At 39.5% G+C, this 21788-nt stretch overlaps 1 protein-coding gene across 1 annotated transcript; it reads left to right on the forward strand.

Annotated features, from left to right (window-relative positions):
• The first annotated feature begins 962 nt into the window (after positions 1 to 962).
• TDO2 (tryptophan 2,3-dioxygenase) lies at positions 963 to 21266 on the forward strand. The gene is made up of 12 exons (XM_060011921.1): positions 963 to 1086; positions 1310 to 1415; positions 2759 to 2849; positions 4801 to 4871; positions 5870 to 5997; positions 7499 to 7685; positions 8914 to 9021; positions 16066 to 16177; positions 16792 to 16849; positions 18204 to 18283; positions 18856 to 18946; positions 20681 to 21266. The coding sequence occupies exons 1-12, from the start codon at positions 1052 to 1054 to the stop codon at positions 20832 to 20834; spliced, it is 1221 nt and encodes a 406-aa protein (XP_059867904.1). The 5' UTR covers positions 963 to 1051; the 3' UTR covers positions 20835 to 21266.
• Positions 21267 to 21788: the final 522 nt, after the last annotated feature.

Consider the following 21788-nt stretch of genomic DNA (forward strand, 5'->3'; position numbering starts at 1 on the left):
CCTCTCAGAGGCGGGTAGGGAGGGGGATGGAGCTTCTGCCCTGGCTCCAGGGGCCTCAAAGCAACGGTTTAGAAGTTAGTCCAGTAAATAATGTTTTCTAGAAAGAATACTTTCTCACAGACATTGCTTGGAACCCTGGGCACGTTATTATCGTTTAGAAATTGTCTGCACTGCATCATAACACGTGATTTGGCAACGTGAGAGTCTGGATGCGGCAATGCTAACTTTGTGTTCTCAAAGCAATGTCACCGTCACCATTTTATTAAACATGTACGTCCACCTGACCAAGCTCATTATATGTTGTATCCTGGAAAAAAAAAAAAGGAAAAAAGAAATAAAAATAAAAACTGTCTGCAGACAAAGTGGGATGACTGCCACTGCCTGGTAATCAGGGTGTGACAGGTGACCGGTAAATTAATAATGTGCATTTAAGTTCCAATTCAATACAGCAGCCTAACTGCTGCTAATCATTAGATGAGATTCAGGCCAGAAGAGCTATGAAGAGGGGCTGGAAACGGGGTTTAAGCATGAATCCTGCGTCTGTTACATAACGAATTTCCTTCCCCAGAGACATTCGAGGTCCGTTTGTAGCTGAGGAGTTGTAAGAATATTCAAATGTGAGACTGAGAGAATAAATATTTGTTTTTCTCATACAGTGTACAAGCTTACCCTCTTATACACTGAAACACTATGAAAATGTGCTCTTGGAACAGAACAGTTAAATCTTTGGGTTGTTCCCTTTGCCTCTTACCGAGTTAGTTGCTCCTTGCTACTGTGGATGTGAAAGCAGAAGTTGACAAGTCCAATATTGTTAGGCAGAACACACACTTCTAGCAAACAAACTGTCCCAAACACAAATCCACGCGAACGTTTACCAAAGTTCAGCTTCTGTTCCAGCTGAAACAAGAGCCTTGGTAAGAGACACAGAGGGGCTGATTGGCTGGGCAGGGTGGGTAGGGTCCATAAAAGGCAGCTGTGGAACATCTGGGGGGCAAAGACATCACCCGGCCAGAGGCAAAGCTCAGGGCTCCTGTGACAGCACGTCTTCACCATGAGTGGGTGCCCATGTTTAGGAAGCAGCTTTGGGTGAGTATTTACCTCTATCCTAAGTATGGGTAAGCTCTTAGGAATGTCAAGTATGAACACTAATTTCGGAATTTCAAAAGCAAGGGTGAACACTGTCATCCTTCTTCCCTTGTTTAATAATCTACTTTGAAAAGTTAGCAATAAGGGAATTCTCATCAGTCCTTTTATTAGTTATTGTTCTTTTTCAAGCTCTATTTTTTTCTTCTCACTTTTTCATCTGCAGATATGCTTTTAAAAACCTCTCTGTACAAGGCAGTGAAGAAGACAAATCACAAATGGGTGTGAATAGAGCCAGTAAAGGGGGACTTATCTATGGGAACTACCTGCAAGTAAGTGGCAGAGTCCTCACAAGGAGGAGCTTTCATTGCTAAGCGCTAGGTGACATTTTCATGTTGGGGTTTCTGTTTGTCTGTTTGTTTGTCTTCTCAGTCGCCAAATAGTTTTCTGGACCTAAAGATATCTCTTTTCATACACACGTATGTTTTTTCAAGTTTTGTTAGAACACGTCAAGAGACTCATATGTGAAGATTCATCTGCCTGACAGAAATACAATGAAAGCAGAGAAAGCAGAACCCAGGCCGAGGACACATGGGATGAGATAAAGCGCAGATAACTGGCAGGCGTTGCACAACTTGTATACCTGAGACCTGGTTACTGAATCCCAGCCTAGATAACTGCAAATGTAGCCAGAACATTTTCTCTTTTAAATTCTTTATCGTAAACTAGAAATGTTGCAGGCGTACGTTTAGATGAAAGAAAGATGTTACAAAGAGGCATTTGGAGATTATTTTTATCTCTTTTTTTTTTTTTTTTTGGCCATGCCACGCGGCATGTGGGATCTTAGTTCCCCGACCAGGGATTGAACCCATGCCCCCGAGGTGGAAGCGTGGACTCTTAACCGCTGGACTGCCAAGGAAGTCCCTGGAGATTATTTTTAAGACGTGAAGTGATTAGAGCCCTTGATGCCCTTGTTGGTGGGTTTCTAAGGATGAGCTGACAGGCAACGTTAAGGTCTTAGAATCGACTCTTTAGGAGAATAAAAGAGCAGCGGACACACAGTAGACTAAGCAAGCTATGAAGCTTTTATAGATGGAAGGGACATGAGGGTCAAGAGATGGGGCAAGAGATGGAAGGGACATGATTTCTCAGTGAGGGTAACAGCATTTGTTACGATAGATTCCTACCAAATATACTTTCTTCTGAAAAGAATAAAACTCATGAATTCAACTCATTCTTTATGAAGACACATTAATTGTTTAAAAGAAAGTAGATTGGTTCCTGAGCATTTGGGATTTGGGGGACTTTTTTCAGTATTGTATTCTATTAAAGTTGGTAAAAATCTAGTTTTGCGATTTCAAAATCAGTCTTTCTTTGTAATCTTTTTTCCAGCTTTATCAAGATATAATTAACATATAACATTGCATAAGTTTAAGGTGCACGCACGTTGATTTGATACACTTATATATGGCAAAGTGATTACCACCAGAGCATTAACATGCATCATGTCACATAATAGCCCTTTCTTTTTTTTGCGGTGAGAGCACTTAAGATCTAGTATGTAATGCATTGTCATTAACTATAATCACTATGCTCTACGTTAGATCCACATAACGTATTCATCTTGTAACTGGAAGTTTCTACAAAATCAGTGTTTCTATTTTTTTGTTTAAAGTTGGAAAAAGTTTTGAATGCGCAGGAACTTCAAAGTGAAATAAAAGGAAATAAAATCCATGATGAGCATCTTTTCATCATAACTCATCAAGGTAAGTTGCACACAAGGTTGGACAGTAGCTATTCATAGGAATTTCCCATCAGTAATGAGGAAAGTTACCACACTTTTACCTGTAAGATGGGGGAGGACTAAGAAATCCCCATTGTTAGTATGCTCGCGAATCCTTCGCTGCCAGGTAAGTCCTCATAGGACCTCCTTCCGCGATTTATAACAGTCTTCTTTCTGCTACCTCGGTGCTTGTTGGATCAGTTAGGACTCTGCCCTAAACCCGAGGGGGCTTTCTATCTCTTGGAATTCACAAAGAATTTGCAAGCTAAGAGGTCACTTTTTTTCCACCTGGAACGTTAGGAGACTATTTTCAAGAAACAGATCCCTCACATTTACTGTAACTTTACATATCCTACGGAGGGCTGGTACTAAACAGGAATGTGAATTTTGTCTAAAATGTGTGTTCCTACTCTCCATACTTCTGCTTCTGGGTAGTGGTTTTTAACGTAGAGTCCTTGACTTTGGAAGTTGAGGAAGTCCCTGAACTCTTTGAAATTTTGTGCAAAATTTCACAAACATGTCTTTCAGAGGTCTGTGACCCCCAAACCTTTAGATTTCCTCTAAGATTGTTGGTGTCATAATTCTGCCATCTGGCTGACCAGGGCCCAGCGACTCATGCGGGTCGGTGCTGCGTTTCTAGATGTTTCCTTGTCCTATCAATTCTTTGTGCCTTTTCCTCAAATGAGTGTTTTCTTCACGGACTGGCTAATATGATCGTCTCCTTTGAGTTAAACAGAATTAAAAATGGAAAATAATGGGGCTAATGTGTTACTTCTCCTGTTTTTTTATGTTGCCATTTTTATCAGTGGCTCGAAGGCAAAATCAGCAGGGGAGGAATCACTGCAGGGCAGCACACGTTGGGAATCAGAAATCTGTTTCGAATCCCATCTCTACCATTAAAGATGGTGTAACCTCGGTCAGGTTTCTTGACCAGTAATTCTCGCCATTTCCCCTCCTATACAATGGAAAGAATGATTGTTTCCTCTCATGCATAGAGTTGCTGTGAGGACGACATGAGTAACGTGCACTAAGCACTGAGCTCAAGGTAGAGCACACAGTCAACACACAGCGAATGGTAGCACCTATCGTCTGATGCGGAGACTTTCCTTCCATCAGAACACGTGGTCAGTGGGTCATGGGACCAGCTACACCAAGTTAAACCTGAAAACGTGACTCACAAACTGATCCAAAAACACATTTGGTTTGCTCTTTTTGTCCACATATGGAAAACAGATTTCTGAAAGTCTCCTTAAATGTAATTTAAAGGTACAATTTGATCCCCTTCATTAGTACAGAAGCACAGCCTGTGCCCAAACAGAAGACGCTAGCGATCACTAAGGTGATTGGTTTCCACGCTCCTTTAGTGACTACACTGGCTGTTTAATTCATCTATTTATATAATAATCACCCAGCATTTATCTTACGCCAAACACTGTGCTAGGAACTGTGGGAAATAGATGAGTATGACAGAGTTTCATCCTGTTCATAGCTTGTCCTCCCCATAGAGTCCAAGTCCCTAGAAACAAATACGTTGTCATACTCATTAGGTTAATGTGTATTAGGGTCTCACTCTATAGACGTTTAGTATCACTTCCACTTCTCCACACACCTCCAGCTTCCACACGGGAAGTTAGATTTAGATTATGTGCTGTATCCTCAAGGACATTAACAATATTTTGTTGAGAGAAGTCGTTTGGAAAATAAGGTAAAGCATATGGATAACACGCCTGGCATATTCAAGCGCTCAATAAAAGGAGGCTGTTACAACTTTATCACTAATATTTGTTTGTAGCATAAAATGGGGCTATATTGGCCTTCATTGAATTTTAAGTTCCATTTTGATTTCTCTTTCAGTGTGTTAACCGAGTCTTTCATATAACTATGGTCAAAATGCTCCCATCACTTTCCAACTGACGATGATTTTCCCCTCACAGCTTATGAACTCTGGTTTAAGCAGATCCTCTGGGAACTGGATTCTGTTCGCGAGATCTTTCAGCATGGCCACGTGAGTTGCCATGTCACAATATTGTTTTCATATTTTTCTTGGAGAAAGTAGAAAGTGTTATTAATGGGAAAAGTTTAACACCAAATGGTGGAATTATAACTTAACGGGGGAAAAAAGTTTGTAGTGAAGAGTTCAGTCACATCTTCCCAGCCTCGTCATCACCTTGCTTCAAGGTTCCTTTCCGATTTTAGTTTCAAGCCCCTTGCTTAGAACTCCATATTTTTCCCTTAAAAAAAAGTTATGACGAACGACGGTGGATTGCCAGGACAGCTAATGCCGATTCGTTCATCAGTAGGTACCAGAATTGTATTTCTACTGAACGTCTGCATGGGAAGACAGGAGCAATGGTGAGGAAAGGAGACGGAGAGAAAGAGGAGGGGAAAGTGGGAGGGGATGCGGGGGAGGGCAGAGAGGGGCGCCCCGCGAAGCTCCCGCAGCCTCCCTCCCAGCCCGCAGCCTGCCCACACCTTCCTCCGCCCTTGGAGGACACAGGACCCAGCCTTGGGTCCCCCAGCTCGGAGCCCCTGCGCCAAGGGGGCTGGGAGGAGAGAACATCCATCCTCGGACAGGGCCCTTCTCGAACGCAAACCCCATCCGTCTCAGCGGCAACTCCCGCCTCAGGACGGAGCCCACGGACCCAGGGGTCTGCTTAACCTGCACGCACGGGTCCCCATGTTCCCCTGGACTTTATTCCTTAAAGCAAAACTAGCAGAGGCATTTGCTAAGGAATCGGTGGGAGTTGTGGTCCAGAATTTACCTAAAACTTGCTTCCATATAGTTTTCTATTTTTAAAGAAAAAAATGATTTTGAGGTTGCAGGCGCTCCTTGTACGCAATTCAGAGTTGCTATGAGTTCAGGGTTGACCTAAGGCACATTTTAGTGCCAAGGTCCCTCCTTAGAGTAGAGACGGCATTAACAGGAACACATCGTTATTTACACTCTATTTAGTGTCTTCCAGAGCTGAGGCCTGAGGACTCTGTTCATCTCCTAACCCCCAGGTCAGGGATGAGAGGAACATGCTGAAGGTGGTGACCCGAATGCACCGAGTGGGGGTGATCCTCAAGCTCTTGGTCCAGCAGTTTTCCGTCCTGGAGACCATGACAGCCTTGGACTTCAACGACTTCAGGTGTGCACGCGACTTTGTCAACACGCAGGGGTTACCCTCCCATTCTGATGGGCTGGAGAGAATGTGTGTGCTGTGTTGTGTGATGTAAGAAGCCTGTCCTGCTGACACTTTGTCACTGGGAACACTCGGGAATCATCACCACAAGCATTTAACCAGCTACTGGAAATACTTCATCCCTTTCCTCTTACATATGAACACAGCACGATCCGTGAATTTCAATTCATCGTGTGTGCCCAATTTTTATCCCCAAAGGATTTTAGACAACTTACCAAAATGGCTAAAAAGGCTGATATAATACACATAACTAAAGTTAAATGATTAAAAACTAAAAATAAAAGAGAAACAGGAGTGATATATAAAGAAACATGTCAGCATACGTTATAGATTAAACTATAAATTTTATTTTTTAATACTTTTAAATTTTTATTTTATATTGGAGTATAGTCGATTAACAGCTATACTCAGGTGTGTTAGTTTCAGGTGTACAGCTAAATGATTCAGTTATACATAGACACGTATCTATTCTTTTTCAAGTTCTTTTCCCATTTAGGTTATTACAGACTATTGAACAGTTGAACTATAAATTTTAGAGGTACATATCCAGGAAGATATCTATCTATCTATCTATGAAATCTTTTCTCATAACCAAAATTTGAGAAGAAATCTTCCTAAGAGCGTCAGGTGCATTTACTGATGGAACAGACAGTGTCTTCTACATATTTGACGATCAAATGAAAAGTGGTAGAATTCCTTTGTAGTATATTTAACAACTTGAAGTTTTAGTACCAGTTAGATGAAGGAAATTTGTAAGGATGTGAGTTACGTGGGGTGGGAGTACTCACACTTTGTGATGCCCTATTTTGTGCTAGGCAACATCCCATTCATTTTACTTGTAGGGTCTTACCAGTGCTCATAATAATACTAGGTAGTGAGATTAATGAATTGAACTTTAAAGAGAAATGGAATAATATATATATTTTTGGCCGCATGGCTTGCGGGATTTCCCCCACCAGAGATTGTCCCTGGGCCACCGCAGAAAAAGCGCCAAGCCCTAACCGCTGGACTGCCAGGGAATTCCCTTGAATAATACATATAAAGAAACTTTTAGCACTATTGAATGAAAAATATTGCTCCATGTTCATCTGTCTTTATCTTAGGGAAAGCTTAGTATACACACATGCATGTACGTGTCTGCATGTGTACGTATAAATTTACATGTAAATACACACACATAGATAAACACACACATACATACACATATGACCTTTCACAGACTATATGAACATCAACTGACAGTGACAATGATGGCTAGGACCTCGTTGTCCTGATTTTGGTGAAGTCCAAGTCCTGGGTCCAACGCTAGGCAGTTGTGTGTCTGTGTGTGGTGATGCCTGGGAGAGTCACACTGACCACCTTTCCCAACAGAAGAGACTCTTGCGGCGATTGGCCATGACAACAATCTCCTTCCTCCTCTTCTGCCCTACCCCACCTGTTCTCACAGAGAGTACTTATCCCCGGCATCAGGCTTCCAGAGTCTGCAGTTCCGACTGTTAGAAAACAAGCTAGGGGTTCTTCAGAGCTTGAGGGTCCCTTACAACAGAAGACACTACCGTGATAACTTCAGGGGAGAAGACAACGAGCTACTACTGAAGTCCGAGCAGGAAAGGACCCTCCTGCAGCTGGTGGAGGTGTGTGTGCAAAGGCCACTGGGAACGCCTAGCTCAGCACACCTGGTTACTTGAGCTTCTGCGACACCCGGATTTTAAAATTCATATCAAAGTTGGGTCGCGTTCATTGTAAATAAGAGAAGAATGAATGTATAGAAATACTTTAGCTGGTAAATTCCACTAATTAAAATATTAAAAGCTCTCTTGAGAACTTCAGAGAGATTTATATAATCAATGATATGTTAATATTTAATAACCTCCTTATCTTATTATAACAATCCTTTTAAATATTCCTGCTAAGCAACATTGGATTAGCTGATTTTTAAATTGGGTGTGGTTATTTATTGAATGAGCTTTATTTCTTTAAAATATTCCATAATTGAGAAGTTCCACAAGTTGTGTTTCTTAATTAAACTAAGTCACTAAGATTCTATCCTTCAGAATTCTTTCCCTTCATATCTTACTTCTCTGTGGGTCTGTAAATGACCTTGAGGAATTATTAATTTGTTCTTGCATAAGTAAATTATTAAATAAGGATTGTATAGTCTTGAGTTCCTTGACAAAGTCTTTTCCTTTGCAAATTAAATTTTTATTTTAGTGAATTATACTCTGCTCACTAATCCCCTGGGCATTGTAAGTGTAGATTTAGGTTAATAAATTATAGATAATGCTATTTAATGGCTTATAAAGATAGAGAAAGAATCAGAAAGCTAATTTCAAAACCAAAAATAGGCTAAGTGAGAACCCACAGAGATGCACAGATTCGGTTTTATTTCTAGATTAAAAATCCTGTGGCATCTTAAAATAATTGAGCGGTCAGTTGACTTCAAAGTTGCTAAGTGTACAATGTCCCTGCGTTTAGAAGAAATCATATCTTATACATGTCATGATTCCTTCAGCTCCTAAGACATAAACTATTTTGAGAATAAACCAGAAGCCCTCATTAAAAGAATATATAGATATGTTCCTAGATTTATAGAAAAAAATTGGGATTTCTGTAATAATATATTTCTTAATAAAGAGTAAATCTCTTTAATGTGATTTCTTTTAAGATTAGGAGAATAAAATATTGCTATTTTATAAATGAAGAAATTGAAGGGAAAGAGAAATATTTACACACAAAAAAACTTAGGATGTATGTTTCTCAAAACCATGAAAATTTTCTATTTCAAGTTCATAAATGTTTGTTAAAAGCATTTTACATATTTTAAATTTTACAATGTATTTACTTGAAAAATATTTATTTCAGGCATGGCTGGAAAGAACCCCAGGTTTAGAGCCACATGGATTTAACTTCTGGAGAAAGTTTGAAAACAACATTGTCAAAGGCCTGGAAGAAGAATTCACAAGAATTCAGGTATTTGTGAAGCCATAAGTAAACATAAGTTTGCTACAGGAGAAGTACTGGGAATTTCATTTTAACCATTTTCTATTAATCTTTCGTTTTCCTCATATTCTTTTACAAATGCATCTGCTTGGAATATACGACGTGATTGATTTAATTTTACTGATGTGCAATAAAAATTAAATGAAGAAGTTGATTGTAAGCAAGACTTTGAATAGATGAGACTAATAGACCTTTCTCATTTATATTGAAAATATCATGTTATGACCAGTTCTAGACAGAAGTGGGCTCACAAAGGACCAGTGATCCAATACACTAAGCCATATAACTTCCCTTCACTCTGATATGTCTGCTGAGTTCTTCTTATTGGCTCTCAGACAATGTCAAGTTTCTCTCAGTTAAAAAAATATATATTGTAGATTCCTCAATTTCCCTCACGTTATGGGCCCCATATCCTTTCTTCATGACCAAATTTCTTGAAAGAGTTGTTTCAATTCTACACCTTGAGAGGCTGTGTCACGAGGTGTTTAAAGCAGGGACCTGATGCCACAGTCATGGGTCAAGTCCCCCCGTCCCTGCTTGGTGACCCTGTGCCATTGAACCCCTCCTGCTACCTAACCTCTCTTTGCTTCGCTCCCTTCATTGGCAAAATAGAAAATATGAGTATCTACCTCATAGGATTACTGTGAACATTACATGAGGTTCATATTCGCAGAGTATTTAGAACAGCAGTCAGCATGGTTATTTCTTTTTCTCCATCTAATTCTCGCCCCGGTTCAGTCTGCCTTCCTGACCGTCATTCACAAATGGTCACTGGTACGTAAATCCAATGACCACTTTTATCTCCATTTTACTTCACTTCCTACTGGCTTTACTACTAATGACTACTTACACTTTCTTGAACATTTTCCCCCATGGTTTTGGTATTAACATTGTGTCTTCATCTAGTGTGCTGGCCCTTGTTTCTCTCTCTCCTTTTCACAAGGGCTCAGAGCCCTTGCATTCCGTCTCTGTCCTCTTCCACCAGTGAACTCGTTTATACCCACTGCTTCAGCATCTGCTAAGACACGAGTAATCCTCAACTGTTTAGCTTAGTTAACTCCTTAAATTTCTTTTTTTCTTGCTTTTTAAAAAAATATTTATTTGGCTGCTTCAGGTCTTAGTTGGGGCGGGATCTTTTGTTGCAGGGTGGGGCATCTTCCTTGAGGTGCATGGGCTTCTCTCTAGTTGTGGCTTGCGGGCTCCAAAGTGCATGGGCTCAGTCAGTAGTTGTGGTGCACGGGCTGTTGCCGCGGCATGTGGGATCTTAGTTCCCTGACCAGGAATCGAACCCACATGCCCTGCATTGGAAGGCGAATTCTATTTTATTTTTTATCTTTTTTACTTTTTATTTTTTTAACATCTTTATTGGAGGATAATTGCTTTACATTGTTGTGTTAGTTTCTGCTGTATAACAAAGTGAATCAGTTATATGTATACATATGTCCCCATATCCCCTCCCTCTTGCGTCTCCCTCCCACCCTCCCTATCAAACCACTCTAGGTGGTCACAAAGCACCGAGCTGGCCTCCCTGTGCTACACAGTTGCTTCCCACTAGCTATCTATTTTACATTTGGTAGTGTATATATGTCCATGCCACTCTCTCATTTCGTCCCAGCTTACCCTTCCCCCTCCCTGTGTCCTCAAGTCCTTTCTCTACGTCTGCCTCTTTATCCCTGTCCTGCCCCTAGGTTCCTCAGAACCATTTTTTTCATAGAGTCCATGTCTATGGGTTAGCATATGGTATTTGTTTTTCTCTTTCTGACTTACTTCACTCTGTATAACAGACTCTAGGTCCATCCACCTCACTACAAATAACTCAAGTTTGTTTCTTTTTATGGCTGAGTAATATTCCATTGTACATATGTGCCACATCTTTATCCATTCATCCCTTGATGGACACTTAGGTTGCTTCCATATCCTGGCTATTGTAAACAGTGCTGCAATGAACATTGTGGTACAAGACTCTTTTTGAATTATGGTTTTTTCAGGGTATATGCCCAGTAGTGGGATTGCTGGGACATATGGTAATTCTATTTTCAGCTTTTTAAGGAACCTCCATACTATTCTCCATAGTGGTTGTATCAATTTACATTCCCACCAACAGTGCAAGAGGGTTCCCTTTTCTCCACACCCTCTCCAGCATTTATTGTTTGTAGATTTTCGATGATGGCCACTTGACTGGTGTGAGGTTGATACCTCATTGTGGTTTTGATTTACATTTCTCTAATGATTAATGATGTTGAGCATCCTTTCATGTGTTTGTTGGCAATCCATATATCTTCTTTGGAGAAATGTATATTTAGGTCTTCTGCTCATTTTTGGATTTTTTTTTTTTTTTTTTGATATTGAGCTGCATGAGCTGCTTGTATATTTTGGAGATTAATCCTTTGCCGATTGCTTCATTTGCAAATATTTTCTCCCATTCTGAGGGTTGTCTTTTCGTCTTGTTTATGGTTTCCTTTGCTGTGCAAAAGCTTTTAAGTTTCATTAGGTCTCATTTGTTTATTTTTGTTTTTATTTCCATTTCTCTAGGAGGTGGGTTAAAAAGGATCTTGCTGTGATTTATGTCATAGAGTGTTCTGCCTGTGTTTTCCTCTAAGAGTTTTAAAGTGTCTGGCTTTACATTTGGGTCTCTAATCCATTTGGAGTTTATTTTTGTGTATGGTGTTAGGGAGTGCTCTAATATCATTCTTTTACAGGTAGCTGTCCAGTTTTCCCAACACCACTTGTTGAAGAGGCTGTCTTTTCTCCATTGTATATTCTTGCCTCCTTTATCAAAGATAAAGTGACCATATGTACGTGGGTTTATCTCTGGGATTTCTATCCTGATCCATTGATCTATATTTTTGTTTTTGTGCCAGTATCATACTGTCTTGATGACTGTAGCTTTGTAGTATAGTCTGAAGTCTAGGAGCCTGATTCCTCCAGCTCGATTTTTCTTTCTCAAGATTGCTTTGGCTATTTGGGGTCTTGTGTGTTTCCATCCAAATTGTGAAAGTTTTTGTTATAGTTCTGTGAAAAATGCCATTTGTAGTTTGATAGGGATTGCATTGAATCTGTAGATTGCTTTGGGTAGTATAGTCATTTTCACAATGTTGATTCTTCCAATCCAAGAACATGGTATATTTCACCATCTGTCGGTATCATCTTTAATTTCTTTCGTCAGTGTCTTATAGTTTTCTGCATACAGGTCTTTTGTCTCCTTAGGTAGGTTTATTCCTAGGTATTTTGTTCTTTTTGTTGCAATAGTAAATGGGAGTATTTTCTTAATTTCTCTTTCAGATTTTTCATCATTAGTGTATAGGAATGCAAGAGATTTCTGTGCGTTAATTTTGTATCCTGCTACTTTACCAAATACATTGATTAGCTCTGGTAGTTTTCTGATAGCATCTTTAGGATTCTTTATATATAGTATCATGTCACTGCGAACAGTGAAGAAGTTTTACTTCTTATTTCCCAATATGGATTCCTTTTATTTCTTTTTCTTCTCTGATTGGTGTGGCTACAACTTCCAAAACTATGTTGAATAATAGGGGTGGGAGTGGGCAACTTTGTCTTATTCCTGATGTTAGTGGAAATGGTTTCAGTTTTTCACCATTGAGAATGATGTTGGCTGTGGGTTTCTCATATATAGTCTTTATTATGAGGAGGTAAGTTCCCTCTATGCCTGCTTTCTGGAGGGTTTTTATCATAAATGGGTGTTGAATTTTGTCAAAAGCTTTTTCTGCATCTATTGAGATGATCATATGGTTTTTCTCCTTCAATTTGTTAATATATATCACATGGATTAATTTGTGTATATTGAAGAATCCTTGCATTCCTAGGATAAACCCTACCTGGTCATGGTGTATGATCCTTTTATGTGCTGTTGGATTTGTTTGCTAGTATTTTGTTGACGATTTTTGCATCTATGTTCATCAGTGATATTGACCTGTAGTTTTCTTTTTTGGGGACATCTTTGTCTTGTTTTGGTATCAGGTTGATGGTGGCCTTGTAGAATGAGTGTGGGAGTGTTCCTCCCTTTGCTATATTTTGGAAGAGTTTGAGAGGGATAGGTGTTAGCTCTTCTTGAAATATTTGATAGAATTTGCCTGTGAAGCCATCTGGTCCTGGACTTTTGTTTGTTGGGAGATTTTTAATCACAGTTTCAATTTCAGTGCTTGTGATTTGTCTGTTTATATTTTCTATTTGTTCCTGGTTCAATTTCGGAAGGTTGTGGTTTTCTAAGAGTTTGTCCATTTCTTCCAGAAATTGTCCGTTTTATTGGCATATACTTGCTTGTGTCTTTTCTGATGATCCTTTGTATTTTCTTCAGTGTCAGTTGTTACTTCTCCTTTTACATTTCTAACTCTATTTATTTGAGTCTTCTCCCTTTTTTTCTTGATGAGTCTGGCTAATGGTTTATCAATTTTGTTTATCTTCTCAAAGAGCCAGCTTTTAGTTTTATTGATCTTTGCTATCATTTCCTTCATTTCTTTTTCATTTATTTCTGATCTGATCTTTATGATTTCTTTCCTTCTGCTACCTTTGGGTTTGTTTTGTTCTTCTTTCTCTAGTTGCTTTAGGATAAGGTTAGGTTGTTTACTTGAGATGTTTCTTGTTTCTTGAGGTAAGATTGTATTGCTATAACCTTGCCTCTTAGAACTACTTTTTTTTTCACACACACACACTGTATTTTATTTTTACAAGAGATAAATAAACTGACACCAAGCACTGTAAATGGATGACCACAACAAAATTAGAACTGCTTTTGGTGCATCCCATAGGTTTTGGGTCATTGTGTTTTCATTGTCATTTGTTTCTAGGTATTTTTTGATTTCCTCAGTGATCTTTTGGTTATTTAGTAGTGTATTGTTTAGCCTCCATGTGTTTGTATTTTTTTTCCTGTAATTGATATCTAATCTCATAGCGTTGTGGTCGGAAAAGATACTTGATATGATTTCAATTTTCTTAAATTTACCAAGGCTTGATTTGTGACCCAAGATATGATCTATCCTGGAGAATGTTCCATGAGCACTTGAGAAGAAAGTGTATTCTGTTGTTTTTGGATGGAATGTCCTATAAATACCAATTAAGTCCAGGTTGTTTAACATGTCATTTAAAGCTTGTGTTTCCTTATTTATTTTCATTTTGGATGATCTGTCCATTGGTGAAAGTGGGGTGTTAAAGTCCCCTACTATGGTTGTGTTGCTGTTGATTTCCCCTTTTATGGCTGTTAGCATTTGCCTTATGTGTTGAGGTGCTCCTATGTTGGGTGCATAAATATTTACAATTGTTCTATCTTCTTCTTGGATTGATCCCTTGATCATTATGTAGTGGCCTTCTTTGTCTCTTGTAATTGTCTTTATTTTAAAGTCTATTTTGTATGATATGAGAATTGCTACTCCAGCTTTCTTTTGATTTCCATTTGCATAGAATATCATTTTCCATCACCTCACTTTCAGTCTGTATGTGTCCCTATGTCTGAAGTGGGTTTCTTGTAGACAGCATATATATGGGTCTTGTTTCTGTATCTATTCAGCCAATCTATGTCTTTTGGTTGAAGCATTTAATCCATTTACATTTAAGATAATTATCAATATGTATTTTCCTATTACCATTTTCTTAATGGTTTTGGGTTTGTTTTTGTAGGTCTTTTCCTTCTCTTGTGTTTCCTGCCTAGAGAAATTCCTTTAGCATTTGTTGTAAAGCTGGTTTGGTGGTGCTGAATTCTCTTAGCTTTTGCTTGTCTGTAAAGGTTTTAATTTCTCCATCAAATCTGAATGAGGGATCCTTGCTGGGTAGAGTAATCTTGGTTGTAGATTTTTCCCTTTCATCACTTTAAAGATGTCCTGCCGCACCCTTCTGGCTTGCAGAGTTTCTGTTGAAAGATCAGCTGTTAACATTACGGGGATTCCCTTGTATGTTATTTGTTGCTTTTCCCTGCTGCTTTTAATACTTTTTTTGTATTTAATTTTTGATAGTTTGATTAATATGTGTCTTGGCGTGTTTCTCCTTGGATTTATCCTGTATGGGACTCTCTGTGCTTCCTGGACTTGATTGACTATTTCCTTTCCCATATTAGGGAAGTTTTTAGCTATAATCTCTTCAGATATTTCCTCAGTCCCTTTCTTTTTCTCTTCTTCTTCTGGGACCCCTATAATTTGAATGTCTTGGTTCAAGGACAACTTCTGTGGGATGTTCTTACCCAACCTCTCTGCTACTATAAGTTATTATGGACAACACTGTTCCTTTACACCACTGCCTATGGTTGTAATTTAACTTAAGTTTTCAGTGTTTCAGTCCCACCAGATAGAGATCAAGGGACTCAATTTTGCTCATGATTTTTATCTCTATCACATTAGCCTTATTTACTGAATAAATCAATAATCAATTGGCTATAGTGTGCACACACATTCTTACCACACAGTGTGGTTGTTCTGATGAATTGAAGACAATTGGGGAAACGGATTTTTGCTCCAGCCCAAGTAATTGAGTTGTAAGTAGCACATGTGTTGTAAGCAGGAAAATAAGAATTTCCTTAAACAAATCAATAGATGTCAAATAAAAAAATATACAACAGTGGAAACTATCTACGGAATTGTATTTCTAGAATACTGCACTGAAGATAGAATTTCAGTAGAATTAGTAGTATCTCTGACTAGGAATTCTTAATTTTTCCTAAGTGGAATTACTTTACTGCCTGTATTAAATAATTGCTGTCTAAAATTAGACCATCATTGACCACTTGTAGTTACCTCCAGCTTTGCCCATCTGAGTCCAGTTTTCTTGATATTTATGAAGAGAGTATTTGGATTTAACAAATCATTTAAACTTAAACAAAAGTATAGAACCAGTGGTATGAGGAAGGTCCTGTCTCATAAGCCGTAATTTCCAAGCTGCAGTATTAGATGATATAGTACATATCCTAAGTACACCCTTTCTGCACCCAGCTAGTTTTTTCTCACAAGCAATGTTTTCTAAAATAAGAATCTCTTCTCTCTTGGGAATATTAATGCAGTATTTCCCCCAAAGGCCAAGGAAGAGTCAGAGGAAAAGGAGGAACAAAAGGCTGAATTTCAGAAGCAGAAAGAGGTGTTACTCTCCTTATTTGATGAGAAACGCCATGAGCATCTCCTTAGTAAAGGTAGGCATTTCTATTCCGAGGATCCTTCCCCTGGAATGTAAGACCATGAGATCAAAAAGTCAAACCTTACTTGGGGGGAAGAAATGCACACTGATATTTCCACTCATAGGCACAAGGAATTTTTCATTTGTTGTGGAAGTTAAGTATTTTCTATACCAGGTTTCTCTTTTTTTTTAAGTGACTTAAAATATATTTAATAAACCTTATTTTATAATTCTATAATTTATTTGAAGTATTTCCAATAAAGTGTTCATAAATGATACAGGAACTTAGTATTTAGGAAAAGAAAAAAGGTCAAGTCCTTTTGTATGTGGCTGTTTATTGCTTGATTTCTAACCCTGCCTATTTAAAGGTTTTGAGAATTTAAAGTATGTGTATATATATATATATATATATATATATATTTTTTTTTAAATTTGTCTTTTAAAATCTAATATTAAAATAATGTTTTAAATGATAGTTTTCCAAATTCAAGCTAAGGGATAAAATATTTAAACGAACATTCACATTCTTTTCTAAAGACATGTGACACAGTTATTTAAGGTGATGACTGCCAAGTGAACATGAGCGCCTTAAATTACCTATTAAATTAAAACTTGCTATGTGTCTTGCAGGAGAGAGACGGCTATCATACAAAGCACTTCAGGGGGCCTTGATGATATACTTTTACAGGTAAAAGCAAATCAAAAGAGGAGAGTTAAGGCATACAGCATGATTGTTTTAGTTATTTATTTTTGGTTTTCTTTGGCTGTGCCGCACGGCTTGTGGGATCTTAGTTCCCCAACCAGGGATGGAACCTGTACCCCTGGTAGTGAAAGCACTGAGTCCTAACCACTGGACCGCCAGGGAATTCTCAAAAGAGGTGAATTAGAAGTAAAAATGGAGGAGTAGATACAGATAATAAATCCAGTATAAAGCTTATACATTGCAATCATAGTTTTAAAAAAATCATTTAGATTTGGCGGGGGGGAAGCTTAGAAAATAATCGTGAAGTTTCATGAGGTTTTTCTTTATTTTAAATAGTAAGAGTCCAATTTTATACCTGTGGTGGGTAAAAAAACATAAAAACACACACAAATTAATCAATATCCTTTTCATTAAATTCTGCAGAGTGTTATGTCCATTAAGTGTCCTAAGGACACAAAGTTTAATCTGTCTCAGAAACTCAGCCACGAAATGGGTTCTGTCACTTAATGATGTTGTTATTCCTGTTTTGTAAGATGAAAACAATGAAGTGAAAACACCTTATAAACTGTTGTTCTGCTTGTTCAGCAATTTCACGTCTGTCTTCACCATCCACAGTGTCTGGGGCATCCACGTCCTGTCCTCCTAGCCACGTGGGTGAACGGCCCATCTTTGTGTTTCATAGATTAAATGTGTCAGAGCAACAGATAGCACACTAGTAAAATGCAAAAAAAAATTAAAAAATCTGTGTTTACTGCATGTCTTACTTACTTGGGTTTATTTTTTAATCCTGTCCCATCTATTTTTCAGAATGGCAGCATAAAAAACCCTTCTGTTTTCCTCAAATGTTAGTAAGCATACGCTATTCAGGCTTATGTATCCTCGGCAGAAAATGCACTGAAAGAGCTGGGGGATTAGATGAAAAAGGAAACATATATCAGAGGGAGCTGTAACAAGCAGTCTTTGTTTTCACATTTTAACATCTTTGCCTGGAAGAAGTTTCTGACTGTTATTGGCTAGAAAATCCAAGATGGTGTCCGTGTCTGCCTTTAATGAGAACGGGTGTGAGGTGCGACTCTGGCGGGTCACTTCACATCTATCGAGGAATGTTCTAGACTCTTACACACATGCTGCAACATGAGTGGTGTTAAGCCCTTTTATGAGATGAGGAAACTAAGCCTGGGAGAGAGATCAGAGCTGTCACAGCTCCTAAGAGGCAAAGGGGATGTTTGTTTCAGGCCCAACAGATGGTAGAATGTGTGTTCTTCCTGACACACTGGACTTGCCTGAACACTTATTATTACTATTATTTACTATTATTATTATTCTTTTTCTGCCCCAGGGAAGAGCCCAGGTTCCAGGTCCCTTTCCAGCTGCTGACCTCCCTCATGGACATGGACTCGCTCATGACCAAGTGGAGATGTAAGTCCCCCCGGACCCCCCAGAGCTGCTCCCTCCCTGGCACCCTCCCCTCCCCCATAGCTGTGGGTCGGGGTGGGGCTCCGTCATAAAAGCAGCCGAGCAGCGGCTCTCAGGGCCGACCCATCCAGGGCGCGGCAGGCGCAGTGCCCAGGGCTCACGGCTCCTCTGTGGGCCCAGGAAGACGCTGTGTTTGATAAACAGAAGAAACAAGCAGGCTTAGGGTCGAAGCAGATTTCGCTTGTAATAGCCATGCACTCCTCTTGGCGTCAGTACAACTTGAAAATATAATTTCAATAGTTCGAGTTCATGGAGGAAGGGCCCCATGACGACACGAGTAGCTAGGGCTCATGTAAGTCGCAGGGGCTCCGCCCACGGCGTCCGAGGGCTGAGCGTGCGTAAGGATGGACGGACGCCCCGCGCAGCCTGGACCAGGCAGGGCGCCGGGCAACCGCCCCGCACCCTCATCCGCTCACACCTGAGCCTTCCACACGGCTGAGGGATAAGGGGAGGTGATAATCGTTACCGACCCCTTGTCCTTGGCGCACGTGGAGCTAACGTGTGTGTCTGTCTAGACAACCATGTGTGCGTGGTGCACAGGATGCTGGGCAGCAAGGCGGGCACCGGCGGGTCCTCGGGGTACCAGTACCTGCGCTCCACAGTGAGGTAAGCCGGGCATCCCTCCTCATCTCGGGGACCCACCATCGCCTTTTTCCCCACGGAGAAGCGCCTTATCTAGGAAAAGTCACTTATACTCCCTCCTGTCTGGACTGCCGGCAACCCATGTATCCTTAGATTAAGGGACTCCTGTGGGAGCCTTCGGAGGTCACTGCAAACATCCTTAGTTCTGGAAATTCATCACTGCATCCTGGGATGCGAGGGGGCGGGGTACCGATGTCTGCATGACCTGGGAGGGCAGGAACCAGGTAACCCAAGAAGCGTTTTCAACTTATTCTGGCTCAGGTCTGGGCTAGACTAAAATGGGTATCATTGATTCCGCCAAAGTCCTCCTGGCCAGATGAATGACACAGCTGAAAATAGGTTCTTGTTTGCCGAGATGACTCTCTTGTATAGGATAAAAACTACTCCCATGTGCTCCGGAGACTGCCTTTTTATATTGTTTACAAGGAAAGAAAGCAACATTTACTGAGCACTTCAAACATGCTAGAGAGATTTCTAGGACATTCATGTTCTTACTTTATTTAGTATTCACAGTATTATAGACAGATGGATATACAGATAGACAGACACATCTGAAAACTGGGAAACTTACAGAGCCCCGTGGGAAAGGAGAATCAAGAATAAATTAGATTTAGTCTCCAAAATTCTTTTTTTAAAATTTTATTGCAGTATAGTTGATTTCCAATGTTGTGTTAATTTCTGCTGTACAGCAAAGTGACTCCAAAATTCCTTATAATTCACTATTTTCATCCCTAGTCTTACTACCTGATGGACTAAGTTATAAAACACAGTGTTTCTATTTTCATCATTTGTAGAGATGTTCAGTTTCCCCGGGAATAAACGCTAGGCTGAATGAGTCACAAAAGTTATTGGTTTGAATTTTCACAGTCATTACACATTTTCTCTTTTCCTGGGAGTAAATTCTGTAAGCAGCATGAAACTGTAAATGATTGTACGAAACGAGCACAGCCATCAGGGGTGGTGGGAACAGTGAACACAAACAGCCTTCCTGGTGTGTCATTTTCTCATTAAATCTTCACAAAGGCCTGGTTAGAGGACGGGATTGTAGTTTTTATCTTACAGAGTTAGAAACCAAAACACTGAGCTTTAGACAACTTGCCCAGGGTCACATGAGTAGCAAATGAAAGAGCAAAATTTGAACCCAAATTTGACTGCAAAGACAAATGCTCTTCTGCTATAAAACTGCAAGTTAAAATAGTTGACTAACAAACACATGGCAATTTTAAATGTGAAAATCACTCTCATAGATATTTATTATAAATCTAAGATGGCATTTCAATTTATTAATGCACTCATGTCACTTATCCGGCAACAACTTAATGGGTGGGAAATATTTTCTGATGAACAACTAGGAATTCTGTGTGCTTTCAATTTATAATTTTGCATCCTGTCCTTTAAAAGTCAGAAACTAGGACACACCCTTATCTATGAAGGTAGCATGACAATAATAAAGCTCTAGGTTTTAATGTGGACCAGCCTGGTCCGGATCACCGAAACACGTAATATGGTTTTATGGGCATGAACCTTGGATGTGGAATAAAAAGGAAGCAATCTTAATACTAATACTCTTTGATATACACAACATGGAACATATACTAATGAATACTAATTATTTACGGCAAAATATCATTATTTGAGAAATTTAAAAATCTTTCATGTCAATAAGTCTAAAACATCTGTATATATGTGCTTCTCCAGTGACAGGTACAAGGTGTTTGTAGATTTATTTAATCTCTCAACATATCTGGTTCCCCGACACTGGATACCGAAGATGAACCCAGTTATCCATAAGTTCCTTTATACAGCTGAATATTGTGACAGCTCTTACTTCAGCAGTGATGAATCAGATTGAAATCATCTGCAAAAATTTATGAAGAACATTGATTTCTCAGGCTGCGGTCTTTATTGTCTATGAATTTTCATGACTACGCAGACTCCTAATGTAATATATGTTATACATATATATAGCATATATAGCACTGTAGCACTGATTCAACCTAAAAATAATTTTATTACCTCATGTTTGTGATGATATCAGACTCAACAGTAAGAAATTCAGTTACATTGTAACATTGTACCTAGTGTTTTCCTATTAGAGACAATGTCCCTGTGTTTACCTTAATGTAACCATTTAATATAATAATTTTCTCAGTTTCATACCTTATAAGCTTGTAAACTTCAGCTACTTCAAATATTTTATGCAATAAAATGTGTCATTCTGTACAAAGATGTGTTCAGTCAAAAAGTTTTGTAAATAGTAAATAAACTTTAGTCTTTTGACATATACTGTTTTGGAAACATTGTATTTGTTAGGACTCTTGGTGACCAAGGACAGAAATCTACCGGAAACTTACCTGCAGGGGGTTTATTGGGCAGTTTCTCCCATAGCTCCCAGAAGTGAGAGATGCTTGGGGAGCCTGGAGGCACGGGGATGGATCCAGCTCCTGGAGAACGCCATTCCCCAAACCTTGGAGGACCTGTCTCACCTCTTCTTCTCTGTCGGCGCTGGCCTCGCTCTGCCCTGTGGGCACCGGCTCCATCCTCAGGCTGTGTCCCTCTTCCTGCACCTCTGGACTCCCCCCAGCCCCAAGGCACGTGTCTGGCAGCCAGAGCCCACCCTAGCGCACTGCAGAATTGAGGTAGCGGGGAGTGTTCTTTCCAGAGGAAAGGAGAGGTGAACAGAGGAAGCAATGACCCGGTTCGTTTGGCATAAAATGGGTTAGATCAAGAGTTTAGATCAACAGGAGTTCCTTTCTTCTTTTTCTAGCTCAGTCTGTCAATACCTAGTGAAATTTCTGTTATGAGG

The sequence above is a fragment of the Delphinus delphis genome, chromosome 5, assembly GCF_949987515.2.
Source record: "Delphinus delphis chromosome 5, mDelDel1.2, whole genome shotgun sequence".
NCBI lineage: Eukaryota > Metazoa > Chordata > Mammalia > Artiodactyla > Delphinidae > Delphinus > Delphinus delphis.

Coding starts and splice junctions, on each gene's coding strand:
- TDO2 (XM_060011921.1), top strand. CDS start 1,052: ATGAGTGGGTGCCCATGTTTAGGAAGCAGCTTTGG. Junction 1,087..1,309: donor TGTTTAGGAAGCAGCTTTGG/GTGAGTATTTAC, acceptor TTTCATCTGCAG/ATATGCTTTTAAAAACCTCT. Junction 9,022..16,065: donor AAGAATTCACAAGAATTCAG/GTATTTGTGAAG, acceptor TTTCCCCCAAAG/GCCAAGGAAGAGTCAGAGGA.